At 42.0% G+C, this 15,011-nt stretch overlaps 1 protein-coding gene across 2 annotated transcripts in view; it reads right to left on the bottom strand.

The window, feature by feature from the left end:
* DOK7 (docking protein 7) overlaps nt 1-15,011 on the bottom strand; it is a 75,248-nt gene that overhangs the window by 16,868 nt on the left and 43,369 nt on the right. The window contains exon 5 of one of the 2 annotated variants that reach the window (XM_036765646.1): nt 8,842-8,961. The exons of the other annotated variant lie outside the window; for it this stretch is intronic. Coding sequence (XP_036621541.1) covers nt 8,842-8,961 — 120 coding nt within the window. The remainder of the gene's footprint in view (nt 1-8,841; nt 8,962-15,011) is intronic. 2 annotated transcript variants of the gene reach the window in all.

A 15,011-nucleotide genomic window follows, 5' to 3' on the forward strand; every position in this document is an offset into this window, starting at 1 on the left:
TCTTTGGCTTGGCCTTCAAGGCTTTTCACACTGTAGCTTCAACCCTCCTTGAGTCCTTTACCAGAAGGTCTTCTGAGTACTCTAGATGCCAACTCAACTTGACTATACCCTGCCTGCCCCCTCTCATCACTATATATATTCATTGTAGGGTGAAAACATGCCTGCTTGGTCATCTCTGCCTACTGAAATTCTTTCCTTCCTTTGGAGCCCAGCCCACCTGGAGGTGCCATCTCCTCCATGAAGTCTTCCCTTACTCCCCTAGCTAAAAGTCAGCTTTCCTTTAAATCTTACAGCACTTTGAATATCACCATCACTTTGCACATATTTTCCGCATTTGTGCATTTAATTGCATACACACTAGATGCCCAGCATGGTCCAGTGGGAAAAGAGTCGGTAGACCTGAGTTGAAATCTTTATCTTGTCATCTGCCGCCTGTGGAATTGTGAGTAAGTCATGTAACCACTCTAGGCCTCTGCCTCCTCACCCTTAAAATGAGAAGATTGGAATGGATGACTTATAAACCACAAGTCAATCATCTCCTGTTAGATTACGAGCCCCTTGCGGAAGAGAACTTTCTGTGTCTTTGAATTCCCATCTTTGTTTGCCCATAATAGGTGCTTACTAAATGGTCATTGAATTTATTGGCATTAATCATGTGAGCTATCTGAAATGATATCTTATGGAAAGTGGCAGGCCTCTTCCTTGGGCTGGAGATGTGATTTCCCATGCACTGTCCAGGCATATATGCAGATAGGATGAAGAATGACCCATACCACTATAAGAGAGAAGTAGCTAGGCAACACAGTGGATGGAATTCTGGACCTAAAGTCAAGAAGCTCTGATTTCAAATCCAGCCTTGGACGGTAAGTTGTGTGACCCTGGGAAAGTTGTACCTGCTGTATGCCTCAGTTTCTTCATATGTAATATGGGGATAATAAAAGTACCCACTTCCCAGGGGCAGCTAAGTGGCACAGTGGATGGAGTGCCAGGCCTGGAGTCAGGAAGATCTGAGTTCAAATCTGGCCTCAGATACTTACTAGCTATGTGACCCTAGGCAAACCACTTAATCCTGTTTGCCTCAGTTTTCTCATCTATTAAATGAACTGGAGAAGGAAATGGCAAGCTATTCCAGTATCTCTGCCAAGAAACCCCAAATGCAGTCATGAAGAGGCAGACATGACTGAAATGATACTTACCAGGAGCATTATGAGTATAGGATAAAATAATATTTGTAGCTCTCCAAACTTTAAAGCACTACATAAATGCTAGCTATGGTTATTATTAAAATTTTATTTGTCCTACAGTAGGAGCTTCTATGTAGCAAGTAACCCGCCGACAAGTAATTTCGCCTGTAGTAGCAACCTCTCTGAGATCCCTACAACATCCTCTGAACTGGGGCTAAATGTACATGCCTAAGCAATAGAACCCCAGGATGACAGAATTTAAAGCCTTACCTTACATGGGCAACACAGTGACAATACCAGGATTCACACTCACATCCTCTGGCTCTAAATCGAGTTTTCTTTCCACCACACCATATCGACTCTCTGAATAAAATTCAATAGCTGAACCAGATATGCAGCCTAGGCAGCCCATCATCCAAACTCCATTTTTCATTAATAATTACAGCAGCCTCTATTGATACGGTATTGCTATTTAAGAACTACAAAACACTTCCCTCACAACTCTAAAAGGTAGGTACGACAAGAATCATCCCCATTTTATACGTGACAAAACTGAAGTCATAAGTTGCCCAGAGCCATATGCCTAGGGACTAGAGCTGGGACTAGAACCCATGCTCCTTCAACCATAGCACTACTGTCTTCCTCAACTGTCTCCTCTGAAGCCTGCAACTCACCAGTGGAATCCCAAGTTTAGAACCTAAGACAGCAGGCAAATGACAAAATATGAAAGTTCTGAAAGAAATAAGGATGCTAAAATATACACACAACAAATTTGGGGAGCCTCTGGTTAAACGAAGTAGAACTAAGTCCAGTGGAACATGGCCATTTTGAAGACTCATTCAGATGTTATACATAAGCATGGTAGCCTATGTGTGATATCACAGGACCACACTTGAGGTATGTATTTACCAAGAAGAACTCTCATTAGCAAAGGTGTGGGAGACAATTAATTCCTTAAAGGGGTTCTAAGTCAAACCATCAGGTAGATCTTGACACTTGCCACCTATAGCAGCCTCAACGGTAACTCAACCTTTGTGCATGGCTCTTAGATTACTGTATGTTAGGGGGAGCGGGGGAAACTCTGACCTCTGGGAAATCCAGAGAGAAGATTAAGCAGCCATATGACAATCTGGGTCACATTTCCCAAATACCCTTCTGGCAGAGGGATGGAAATTCTGTCCTTGCCCAAACCCCTTAACAAAACAAGCCTTTCTTCATCAGAAGAAATGCCTTTGGGTAAAATCAAAACAAAGACTGCTCGGGCCCAGTGACCTGCCTTAAACCCAGTGAGCCAGGCAGCACCTGCCCAGCTTCACAGACCTCCCTCCTCCAAAGACCTACAGAGCTTTCTGGCTATAACAGTCATGTGGCAAGTAATCATTGTCAGAAAAGAGTAACCACTCTTTTGCTGCTGTCAAGAAAAGTTGCTTAAATTATGTGAAAAGGTAAATAATTTAATTTTATGACTATTTAACATCTGAAAATTTTAACTGTTCAACTTTTCCCAGGCTCATTTAACTATTTTTTTGAATTAACTACTTAACTTTTCTTATACTCATGCCCTAACCCTCCAACTAGAATCAAAAAAAAAAATAGAATTGGTCAGCTCTCCAGCAGTCATCCAGTCCGATCCATATTCTCTCTACAAATGCCTGAGTGACAGCCAGCTACAAATTAAAACCTTCAGGGACGGGGTTCACTGCTCCCCTGAAGTACATCCTCCTGGCAACTGCAAAGAATCACAGAATCTCAGCACAGAAAGGGACCTCAGAAGCCATCTAGTGTAATGGGTACCCACAAAAGATATCCCTAACATGTGGCCATCCAAACCTCACTTGGAGACCTCCAGGTGATACGGAACTTAGTAGAGACCCCACTGCACTTGGGGCAGCTCTGTTACCTCTGAGTCAAAATCTACTGCCCTTTAACCTTCCCACCCCAGTGCTCCTAATGCCAAACATAACAAATCTAATCCCACATGTCAGACTGCAGCTATTTGAAGCCAGTGATCATGTTACCTCCTAAATCATCTTCTCTTCAACTGGCTAAAAACATCCCTATTTCCTTCATTAGCTCCTTGTATGGAATCTAGTCCCTTCACCATGCTGATTGCCCTCCCCTGGACACACTTTAGATGATTAACATCTTTCCTAAGACATAGAACTCAAAATTGTTGTGGTCAGATCAGAATAAAGGGCGGAGGAGGTACAGTCTCTCTCCCTAAGGGCACTAAACTCCTTCTCATGCAGACTTGTATCTAAATTATTCAGAATTCTAAAAAACTGCAAAGAGGCATAAAACCACTGAAAGACCCAGTTTAAAAAAATTCTGGGAGCAGCTAGGTGGTAACACGTACTAGCTGTGTGACCCTGGGCAAGTTGCTTAACTCCAATTGTCTCACACACAAAAAATTCTGCTTTTGTTGTGGTCTCCAAACTCACTGTCATTTTCCTAGCTCTTAAAGGCTTATATGGTACTTTCTTCACAATAACTATAAGAGGAAGGTCATGCAAGTATTATGAACTCTTTTGTTCACTAGCAATAGAGGCACAGAGGCTTTAGGTAACTTCCCTGGGAATCACGACAGGCAGGATTTGAACCCAGGCCTCTATTGGCTATAAGGTAAGTGGGTTTTTTTATTTTGCATTACATCATAATCTTTTTTGTCTCTGTCTCCTATTAAAAAAAAACATGACCTTTCTCTTGCTTTCACCTGCCAGATAACCGTGCAAGAATAAGGCTTTGAATGTAGCAGGCACTTGAATATAAATGTCTAGTGAATGGAGCCACAGCTGTGACAAACTCGCAGACCAGCAGCAGGGGGAGCCAGTGCCCTTCCTTACAAAAAGCATCATATCATGCTAATGAACAATCGAACCAGCGGACCACAAAGTAAAGGGATGGGAGGGACCCCACGAGACCTGGGAGGACACTAGTTCTAGGATTCTGTGATGTGAGTCCTAGGATGGAAACTTCCTGAGCGGCAAAAAGAGTCTGGACCCGCTATCAAGGGACCTGGGTATTAATGCTAGGTCCAAAACCTAGTGGAAACTTATCACCCTTCTCTGAGTCTGAATGTCCTCATCTGTAAAAAGGGGATGGCAATACGGGCACCTGCAAGGAAAGTTCTTTGTAAACTTAAAAGTGCTTTAGAAATATAAGTGGTTATTTTTCATAGCTGCATTAGAAGGGCCTCAGAGAGCATTTAATTTACCTTTTCACTTTATTTTCTTCCTTATTTTTTAATTCCCACTTTTTCCTTATCTTAATTTTCCTCATTCCCAGCCCATAATTTTTAATATCGCCTTTAAAGAAATTATAAAACTCCCCTCCTTTTCCAGCTATGTATTCTCAGCCATCTTTTCCACTATCCTTGTTTTTAAAAATGTAGCTGCGGTGTCTGAAACCTCAACTCTTATGATTCAGAGCTGGGGACCAGGGATGACTGGCAAGAACCCTATCTCACCTGGGTCAGGTTTTGTGCTCTGTTCAATGTTAATGTAGTATTGTTGTGTGAGGTTCCTGTTGCCAAGTGTGGCAAAGTACAGAAACGAATGGCCAGGTAAGGTCCAACTGGCTCCAATGGCTTAGTTGCCTGGGTAGTCTGAGGTCTCCTGCCATCTCCCTCTGGGTCTGTTTTGGTTGACTTTGGCTGGTGACCCTCTGGGAAAGGGAGGCAGAAGCTCATGTGGCATTTTTTGTTCATCTGGGTATTTGTGTGTGGTCCATATGTGTATGGTACTCTGTCTGAAGCCATGACAAAAAGTACATCAAAGGAGGGAGTCTTGTTGTCCCACATGGCAGAAGAAAAGAGACCTCCAAAGTCCCAACATCCTGTGGCCAATAAACTCCCTTGTTTAGAACACAAAGCTAATGCGATGAGGCCAAGGTCAAAGATTAAACTACTTATGAGTTGGCTAGCTTAGCTCTCACCCACAGCCACTATATGGCTTGGGGGGAGAGGGGGAGAAGACAATTCATAGCACATGTCCTAGTGACAGGGAGTGGATGGTATTCCTTTTCGTGTACAAAGGACAACACCAGTTTTCCATACACAATATGCTCATATAGGGCTGTTTCTGGCAACTGCTTCAACTCAACCCATCTGGATGGATGGAGCCAGGAAACAGTTCAAACATTCATCCCGAGGCATAGGCAAGACTGATGTAAATTGCACCAACAAAAGATTCCAGCCACATGTGAACCCACCTCATGTGTATTTACTAATTCCATTTCTTACATCTCCACCAAGTCCAGTTCAAGTGCCATCTCCTGAATGACATTTTCTTCAAGAGTCAAAGGAACGTGAACTCTGCCTCCTCTCAACTCTCCCAGCATGGTATCTGTACCTCTAATGCGCTAATCTCATTCTGTATTGTTTCCTAGTCCTATGTGTTCCTATGTGTCTTCCTTCTACTGGGAGTTGTGGAAAGAACACTGGACTTGGAGTCAAGAGAGATCTGGGTTCAAATCCTGACTATGACACCTATTAATTGTGTGCCTATGGCCAAGTCACTTAATATCTCTAAGCATCAGATTCCTCATCCGTAAAATGTGGATAATAACAGCACCTACCTTAACAGGGTCATCCTGAGGAACAAATGAAATCATGTACAGGAAGCATTCTTCAAATCTCAAAGTTCTATAAAAATGTAGGTTATCCCTAATCCATTATTATTAATAGACCACAAAGTTTCTTGAGGACAGGCACCATATCTTGAGACAGCAAGAGGCAACAGGATTTGGAATACGAAGCTCTGATTTCAAGTCCTAGGCTAGCTCTCCACTTATTAACTCTGTGATCTCGGAAAAGCCACTTAAACTCTGAGCCTCAATGTCCTGATCTGTCATCTGGGGGTAGTAATATCTATACTACTTACCTCATAGGGTCTTTATGAGAGAATAGCTTTATAAATTGTAGATGCTATATAAATCAGAGCTGCTGTTATTATTCATATCTGTATGATATTAATAATTGACTTTCAAAGGTAAAGGGAGGAATTTTAGTAGGTTGTAAGTAAGCTCAATTAATTAACAACACCCCATGGCAGTCAAACAAGCAAATAAAATCTTAGGCTGTATTAATAAAGGGAAAATGTCCAGAACAAGGAAAATAAGTGTCTCTGCCCAGGTCAGACAGATGTGACGTACTCTATGAAGCTCTGGTGGTCACAGGAAGCCTCTAGTTCAAATCTAGCTTCAGAGATACCTATTAGCTGTGGGACCCTAGCTAAGTCACTAAATCTCTGAGTGCCTCAGCTTGCCCATCTGTAAGATAATAATAGCACCTGATATAGCACCTAGCTTCCAAGGTTGTTGTAAGAATAAAATAGTATTTGTAAAGTGCTTTGCAAACCTTAAAGCATGATATAAAAGCTGTCGTTATTTTTATGGTTATCATTTATTGTCATTATTATTTTGTGAACATGCAGAAGAGGGCAACCAGGCCAGTGAACAGATTATGACACTGTGCCATACAAGTATCAGTCAAAGGAACTAGGAATATTTACCCTAGAGAAGAGAAGACTTAGGGAGAGACACAACAGCTGCCTTCAAGTATCTAAAATGTTACCAATGTGGAAAAGAGAAAATTCATTCAAAGACAAAAAAGACAGAACTAAGAGCCATGAGTGGAAGTTACAAAGAGGCAAATTTCAGTTCTACATAAAAAAAAAACTTCCTTTTAATTGGAGTGGTCCAGAATTAGGACAGGTTGTATTAGCTGTTCACAGATTTAGAGATGGGAGAGACCCGTAAGTTATCTGATCTAACATCCTTTTTAAATATAAGGAAACAAAGGCCAAAAGAAGTTACTTGCCCAAAGACACAAAAATAAGAAGGGGTATGGCCAGAACTCAAACCCAGTTCCTTCAAACCTTCTTCAACTACATCCTTCTACTCTAAGTCTTTGAGCAGTTAGATAGTCATTTGTTGAGGAGGTTATAAAGGGGCTTCTTCCCCAGGTAGGATTGGACAAGCTGACCTCTAAGCTCCCTTTCCATTCTGAGAGTCTTTGATTCCATGAACATCTTACCCAGAGATATCTGTGTGGGTCCCTAAAAATTTCCATTATATCTGCATAGTTCTTATCAACATTTTAAGATTCTGACTACAGCCACTAGTGGAACAGGCTCAAAGAACCTCAGTGGGACTCAGGATGGCTTGGAGCACTTGATGTTTCAATACCTGAAACTCAAGGCCAGCTTTCCAAAGGTCACCAAATCTACAAGTTTTCCTTAGAAATCCAAAACACCTGAGGAACATTAGGTTTAATGTACTAATGACAAAGGACCTTAGGAGACAACTCCTCTTATTCTACAGAGGAAGAAACTTCAAGGCCCAAAGAAGGAAAACTATTTGTCTGAGGTCACACAATAAGTTGGGACAAAAACCCAGTTCTTCTATTCCCAGTCCTGTGCTCTGCCCCACTAGTGATAACAAAGGCAGCTGCCTGTCAAGTCTGGTTTAGAAAAGAGTTCAGAGAGACTTTATCTCTCTAAATCCTACCAGCTCCCAGAGCATCTCAGTTAATTTTGGTCAGAGACCTATACAAACCCTTAGAATAGCAGCTCCTAACCACAGCTTAATGGAAAACCATATGATTTGGCACAGCCATCAAAAGGCAACGCCCTAAAGCATTATTTCAAAAGCTCCAAATACACAGATTTTCCCCGGATGTTCCAAAGTCTCATCTTTCAGCCTGCCTACTCCTCCCCTTCAAGGCTTGCTCAGAAGCACTAATATATGACATTTCTTCATCCCTTCAACTGCAAAGCAGCATGAGTCTTTGGAAACCATAAATACACTCATGTCTACTTCTCCTGCTGCATCCACAACAAAGTCTAGGCAGTTTTTATTTTTGAACAAGCAAGAGGGCTGTGTTTCCCCAAAATAGAATACTTTTAAGGAAATAGGATAGTGCAGTGAAAAAAGAGTATTGAACCTGAAGCCACACAGTACCAGTACAAAGTCTCCCTTTACTTACCCTGTGACCTTGGGCAAGTCAATTCATTTTTCTGAACCTGTTTCCTCACCTATAACAAAAGAGGGCTGTGGGCTAGGTGGCCTCTAGGGCCTTTTCCAGCTCAGATCCTCCAATCCTAAGGTTCCTTTCAGATTTAAATTATAGGAGCACAGGGAATGTAAACAGGATTTAGAGCTAGAAGGCACCTTAGAAATCATTTTCCAGAGGAAACAGAGACCCAGAGGAATTAAGTAATTCTAAGGCCCAGTTCAACCATTTACTAGCTTTGTGAGTTTTAGCAAGCCATTCTTTCTCTATAATCCTCAGTTTCCCTCTCTGCCAAATGGGGATCATAACAACGCAAGGATCAAGTGAGGCAATATAAATGAAAATGTTGTGTGACCACAAAGTACTAGATAGTCATGAGCCGCTATCATTTAGTGGTCCATTTGGACAAACAAAACAGAGACCAGTTCTGGTAGTAACTGGAATGTGAATGAGCTGAGAGGACAGCAAGGGAGAGGAGCTAGGTGCCTGGGACTGATGAATCTGGACTGCCATGACATTTCAGAATGAAAATCACCCTGCATCCCAGGGTGTGGTGTCTGCAACCTGCCATTCCAAGTGGAGCCACAAGCACTAGCCTAGGCAGGCGCCAACACCAAGGGGTCACTCTACACTTCTTATATTAACCTGGGAGGACGGGACGCAGGCCAAAGGGGCCTTTCGTGGGGGAGATGCCCCGGACGATACAGTCGAAAAGAAAGCTGATCTGCTCTCCTTCTGCACAAGAAAGGAAAAATACACCAGCCCCTAGAAAAGAAGAAAAAGAGGACATTGTCAATCTAGGCTCTTGTTTTGACAACTGGGCAAAGTGTTTTAAAAAAAAATCTACAGACATGGTGTCCTGAAGAATGCGGACTGCTCGGCACCAGAGGAAATCAGTGTGCTTTGCGAGCCAAGAATAAAATGACCCAATCTAACCCCAGCACACACCAAGAAGGAGAAGCAAAGGCAGATTCTATACTTAGTTAATCACTTCTCTAGTCCAAATAAACCTCAGGAGGGAGAGTCATGCAAATGAACTGAAAGAAATTAGAGCAGCTTAAAAAATGAGCCCCCTAACAGAGCTGCTGGATTTTTGTGTTCTCGCCACTACATGAATCCTGCTTTTTCTTTGGGACCCTTAGCATTTCCCAGCTCCGCTGATGCAAATGATGTTCCCAGGTAGGAAAGAGGAAAAACCTTCCTGTAACACTGGAAACCAAAACACTTTTGTCACTGACATGGCATGTCTAATTAGAGGGTAAATATTTAATTGGTGATGGCAACATGGATAGAAAATTGTAACTGCATCATTGACCAACAAGGGGTAAAGGTGACTAAAAAATTCTTTTTTTTTAACCCAAAATTTTGGAAGACGTTCTGTTCACTCTCAGAGACCTGGGTTCTAGTTAAACACAGTAACATGCCTAAGTTCCTTGACCACTCTGAGCTGAGTTCTTCATTTGTAAAACGAAGGATTGGGCTGAGTGAACTTTAAAGCCCCCTCCAGCTCCTAACTTCTAGGATATCCCAGTTCTAATCCCAACAATTATGGGTTTACAATTTAAAACCCATGAAGCAGTTTCTCAAGGGCCATTTGCTTTTCACTCTTTATTCTATCAATCAATCAATAAAAGCTTAAGTGCCAGGCACTGTGCTAATATTATAAGCACTAGGGATAAAAAGAAACAAAAAACAGTCCCTGCCCTCGAGGAGCTCACAACCTAATTCTACTTCATCAATATCATTCTGGGTCCCCTCATAACAAACAAGACCCCAAATAAGAATTGAGACTCCCTGAGAAAGCCAAAGAAGCATGGCAGCCATCATGATGGCACAGGGAGCCAGCAATGTTCATGCATTCATTATTTATGGAACACCTACTACAATACTGAGTAAAGTCCTGGAATTGGAACCGACAAAGAGAGTTTAGATAAACTGTGGTCCTGGGCCTCTTTGAGGAGGATAAGACATGGACACAAATAGTTACTACAGAGGCAAGCACATGATTGGTGTCACAAGAGAACAAAGAAAGAGCAATAGGGAGCCAGAGAAATGACAGCATAGAATGGCCCATGAGCTAGACCTTTAAAGATTGAGAGGCGGAGGAGGCAGAGGAGGTGAAGGAGGAGGGGAGGAGGAAGAGGAAGAGGTAGAGGAGGAGGAGGAGGGAGAAACAGGAGGAGAAGGAGGAGGAGGAGGAGGCAGAGAAGAAGCAGGAGGAGGAGGAGGCAGAGGAGAGATGGGAAGCTAAAGCCAGGGAAGAGTGTGAGCAAAGGTCAAAGGGAGGAAAGCACAGAAAGCTATCATAAAAAACAATACTATGAGGCAATTATCTTAGGAGAGCTAAGCACTGCATGAGAATTGTTGGACTCAGGAAGACAGCCATAGAGGGAACATATGAAATGGTCCGTAAAGGACAAGTGGGAATCCAACAGGCAAAATAAGGAGGAGGATATGAGAGGCATGGAAAACAAGGTAAGTAAAGGCAAGGAGAGGGACTATTTGGGGAGAAGGAGGAGAATGTTGTGGGAAAAGATAATTCTGAGGGAAGGTGGACTGGGGACAGAGTTATGCCAGCAAATGTTTTATAAATGATTTTCAAAAAAAAAACAAAGCTTGGACAACACACTTTTAATGTGCATTATTAACATCTCCCCATCAATTTCTTTGTTTATTATTGATTGTATCAGCAATCAACAAAACAACAAATAAAACCCCGACTTGTAGGTTTGCTGATTTTCAAGGTGTAAATGCTCACAAGGAAAACTTAACAACTGGCTCTCGTGAGATGGTTTGAGCTGGGACCACCTCATCTCTGACTGGGGCAGTCAGTCTACTAGAATTTATCAAGCACCTACTATCACCAGGCATTGTGTTAAAGTCTTGGGTTACAAAGAAAGGCAAAAGACAGTCCCTGCTCTCAAGGAGGAGACAACAAGCAAACAACCATGTACAAACAAGTTATATACATAAGATATTACAAACAAGATATATATGCATATTATATATAAAATACACGCACATATATCTTATTTGTATATAATGTACACATATAGGGAGAAACTGGAGATAATGTACATATGTAAGAAGAAATTGGAGATAATTAATAGAGGAAAGGTAGAAAATTAATTAGAATTAAGAGGGACTGAAAAATGTTTCTTACAGAAGGTGGAAGTGTATTGGATGGATGAATAGATGAAGAAAGCCCAGAGTGTGTTCTTGGGAACAAAGAAAACTCCATTTTGGCTGAAGTAGAGAGCATCCCAACACCTCACGAGACTGTAATTTTGGCAATATAGGTATTCCATCTACTGACAAGTTACAACCCATCTATTACTAAGGCTGGTCCTCAGACAACAAGCATTTGGTCTATAATTGGTCCTCTACTTGAAACCTTTCCAGTCTGGTGGAAAGCTATCAAGAACATACATAGCTATCAAGAACCTAGAGCCACATCTTCACCACGATGAGGAGCTGTAGGACTTAAAGAGTAGAATATGGTAGTGTTTTTAATGCCAAGCACATGGAGGAAATTAGCACAAGATAAGCGTGGGTAGGTTGGATGGCACTAGACTGTGGAAGGCTTTGAAAGGCCAGTCAAAGCAGTCTGAATTTTAGAACAGGAGTTCTTAAACTATTTGGATGTCAAAGGCCCCTTTGGTAATCTGGTGAAACCCACGGACCACCTTCCCAGAATGAGGTTTTTAAATATATAAAATAAAATACACAGAATTACAAAGGAAACCAATTATAGTGAAATACAGTTATCCCAAAAAATGTTTTTAATAAGTTCATAGACTCCAGGTTAAGGATCCCTTCTCTAGAGTCAACAGAAAATCACTGAGATTTCTGATCAGAAGAGTAGATAATGACAAGATTTATGGACAGGGAATGTTATTTTGACAGTGGTAGAAAGGCTGCATTGGAGGGAGGAGGCATAAAAAATAGAGACAGAAAAACCTGTTAAGAAGCTATTTCAATTGTCTAGGCAGGAAAGGATGCCTATGGTAGAATGGTGGCAGTCAGAATAGAGGAGAGGGGATGGGGGCAAGAAGTGGTACCGAAGAGGAATTGCTAAGTCTCTGGAACCTATTGGGCAGATATGACAGATGAGAGAGACCTGCCCAACCAATGTCAGTGGGTTTCCAGCTTTCTCAGGGCACCTATTTCTTTATTGGGCAGATGATGTCAAAACTGAACATTCACCTTTCTTTACCATCCTTCACTGGGATGAAAGAAAAAAAGAAATATTTTCAATTTAGTACCAGTGAAGTCGTGTTTGTCTCTTATTAAATATCATAAGTGAGCAATACCTACTTTATTTTAATTTCAACAATCCACAATTTTCCCCCAACAAAGATCTCAACCCTTCTGTACCACTTTAGTGGATGAGTTCATGAACTGCTATGGCCCCAAAACTTCATCCCTGTTGAATTAACCTTCCAGTGATGAGTTTCTCTGTTCTCATCTAGGCTGATCTGCAGATTAAAGCTATAGTCCATCAAGGGGCCTGTCCTTGAAACCTTTCCAACTTGGTAAAATCTACCAAGGCTGTGTTCTGCTAGTATAGCCTTTGACAGCCCAGGGTCACCACTGTAGCATGATGAGGCTTTGGGAGAGGACTTGAGCAAGGGAAATAAACAATTTGTGACAAAAGCAGAAGACAGCAAACTCAGGTTTCTAAAATCACTCTCGGCACTGAAACTCCATGTTCCTGGACAGTCTTACCACTGACCCATCACCCCACCTTTAGGTGAGGGCGGTTGTTTATGGATTTAAGGGGCCACACACTTCTGAGAACTGAGGCACTGACCTTCCAAGGATTATTCTATAATCAAGGAGTGAAGCCAGAGTATCGAAGTGAAAAGGAGGGAAGGGGAGGAGGTGTGATTTTTTTTTCTTTGCAGGCAGTACTCATTCAATAAATATGGACTTTATTGTCTAGTACTCCTAATCTCTCCCACTCTGTAGCTGTTCTTCCCCTCACCAGCAGATGTTCCCAAATAACTGGATTCATCTAAAATCTGTCATCCCTACCACACAATCTTACACTTGATTATCCACTCTTTGCTGTCATTGGCTAATTATTTCATGGAAGTTAGTCCTGCCTCCCTATCAAGTATGGAAATACCTTAGGGAAGATAATCACATCGTTTTCAATTCAATTCAGCAAATATTCATTAAGCCCCCAAAGTAATGCAAGGCTTCCACTAGGAATAAAAAGATAAAAATTACTAATCCCTCCTCTCAAGGAGCTTACAATCAAATTTCAATTCAAGCCATGCCTCTGACACTTCCTACCTACGTGAGGTGGGACAAGTCATTCTCTGAGCCTGTTTCCTCATTTGTAAGCTGGAAAGGCTAGTACAATCCGTAGTACCTCTACTCTCTGAGTTGTTAGGAAGATCAAAATGGAAGCCGTTGCTGTCCCATTCCTGCTGTTGAGCTGTTGTCGAGTGCCTACTATGAGCAAGGCATTGAGCTCACCACCATAGGTGAATTTCTCTGATGTTCCCCAATGCTGAGCTACCCTGAAAAGAAATCCCCGATGTGGCATAGAACATGCCCACTCTCCTTGAGGAAAGTGTTATCAAGCTCACTTTACACATGGAGAAAATGAGGTACAAAGATGTAAAGAAGGGGGTAGCTAGGTTTTCTGACTCCATGACGAGCGCTCTTGGCCCTACAGTATCCTACGCCAATAACACCGCCATCTTTTCTGGCTTGAGCTCAAGGCAAATTAATTTGGGGTATAATGAGACTGGGTTGGAAGAAAAGGCAGAAAGGTGTCATAATGCATAGAGAGACACACACGCACATGGAGTCAGAGATCTGAATTCAAATCTTGATTCAGACATTTAACTAGCTATACAATGCTGGACAAGCCACGTAGCCTCTTACTGATAAGAAAATCAGTTTCCTTACCAGTAAAATGGGGGTGATAATAATAGCATCTACTTCCCAGGGCTGTTGTGAGGATCAAATGAGATAGAGCCACTAGGTGACACAGTGGATAGAGTGCCCAACCTAGAAAGGAAAGACTCATCTTCCTGAGTTCAAATCTGGCCTCGGACATCTACTAGCTGTGTAAGCCTGGATAAGTCACTTAATCCTGTTTGCCTCAGTTTCCTCATTTGTAAAATGAGCTAGAGAAGGAAATGTCAAATTATTCCAGTGTAGCAAGAAAACCCCAAACAGTTTCACAAACTGAAACAAATGAACAACAAGAAATATAAAGTGTTTTGCAAACCTTAATGTGCTATTTATATAAACACTAGCTATTATGATTCTAGGTATTATTGGTGACTTATAATTATGATGCAAGACTCAGTATCCCACTGCCTCCCTGTAAAGACTCTTTCCACTCTTATTTGTGCCAAAGTGTGTCACCCCCACTCCATCCCCAGCACTAAGAATTCACCCCATGTTAGGATCACAGCCTCACAAAATATTAGATCTGAAAAAGCCATAAGAGGCTTGATGACTTCCGAAGTGCCTTTCATCTCCTTAATTCTATGATTCGCTGACTTGATTCCAAAGATGTCTGCGTTATCTTTCTCACACTACCAATGCTGTCCCCGGCACCTTTTTCACACCATCAAGCCATGCATGGGCCAGAAAACAAGGCCTTAAGACTATCATTTGAAAATAATAAACCCAGCCCTCTGGGCCAACCCAAGCCTGTCCAGCTATGAGGGCTAACCAAGTTCATGTGATGTATGTATGAGGTCAGCCTGCTCTCAGCCCTCCAGAGGCCCCATGATGAGAAATGTACAGGTCACAAGGGACTGCCCAATGTTTGTGCAGCAAAGGAT

Source organism: Trichosurus vulpecula, chromosome 6 (assembly GCF_011100635.1).
Source record: "Trichosurus vulpecula isolate mTriVul1 chromosome 6, mTriVul1.pri, whole genome shotgun sequence".
In the NCBI taxonomy this organism is placed as follows: Eukaryota; Metazoa; Chordata; class Mammalia; order Diprotodontia; family Phalangeridae; genus Trichosurus; species Trichosurus vulpecula.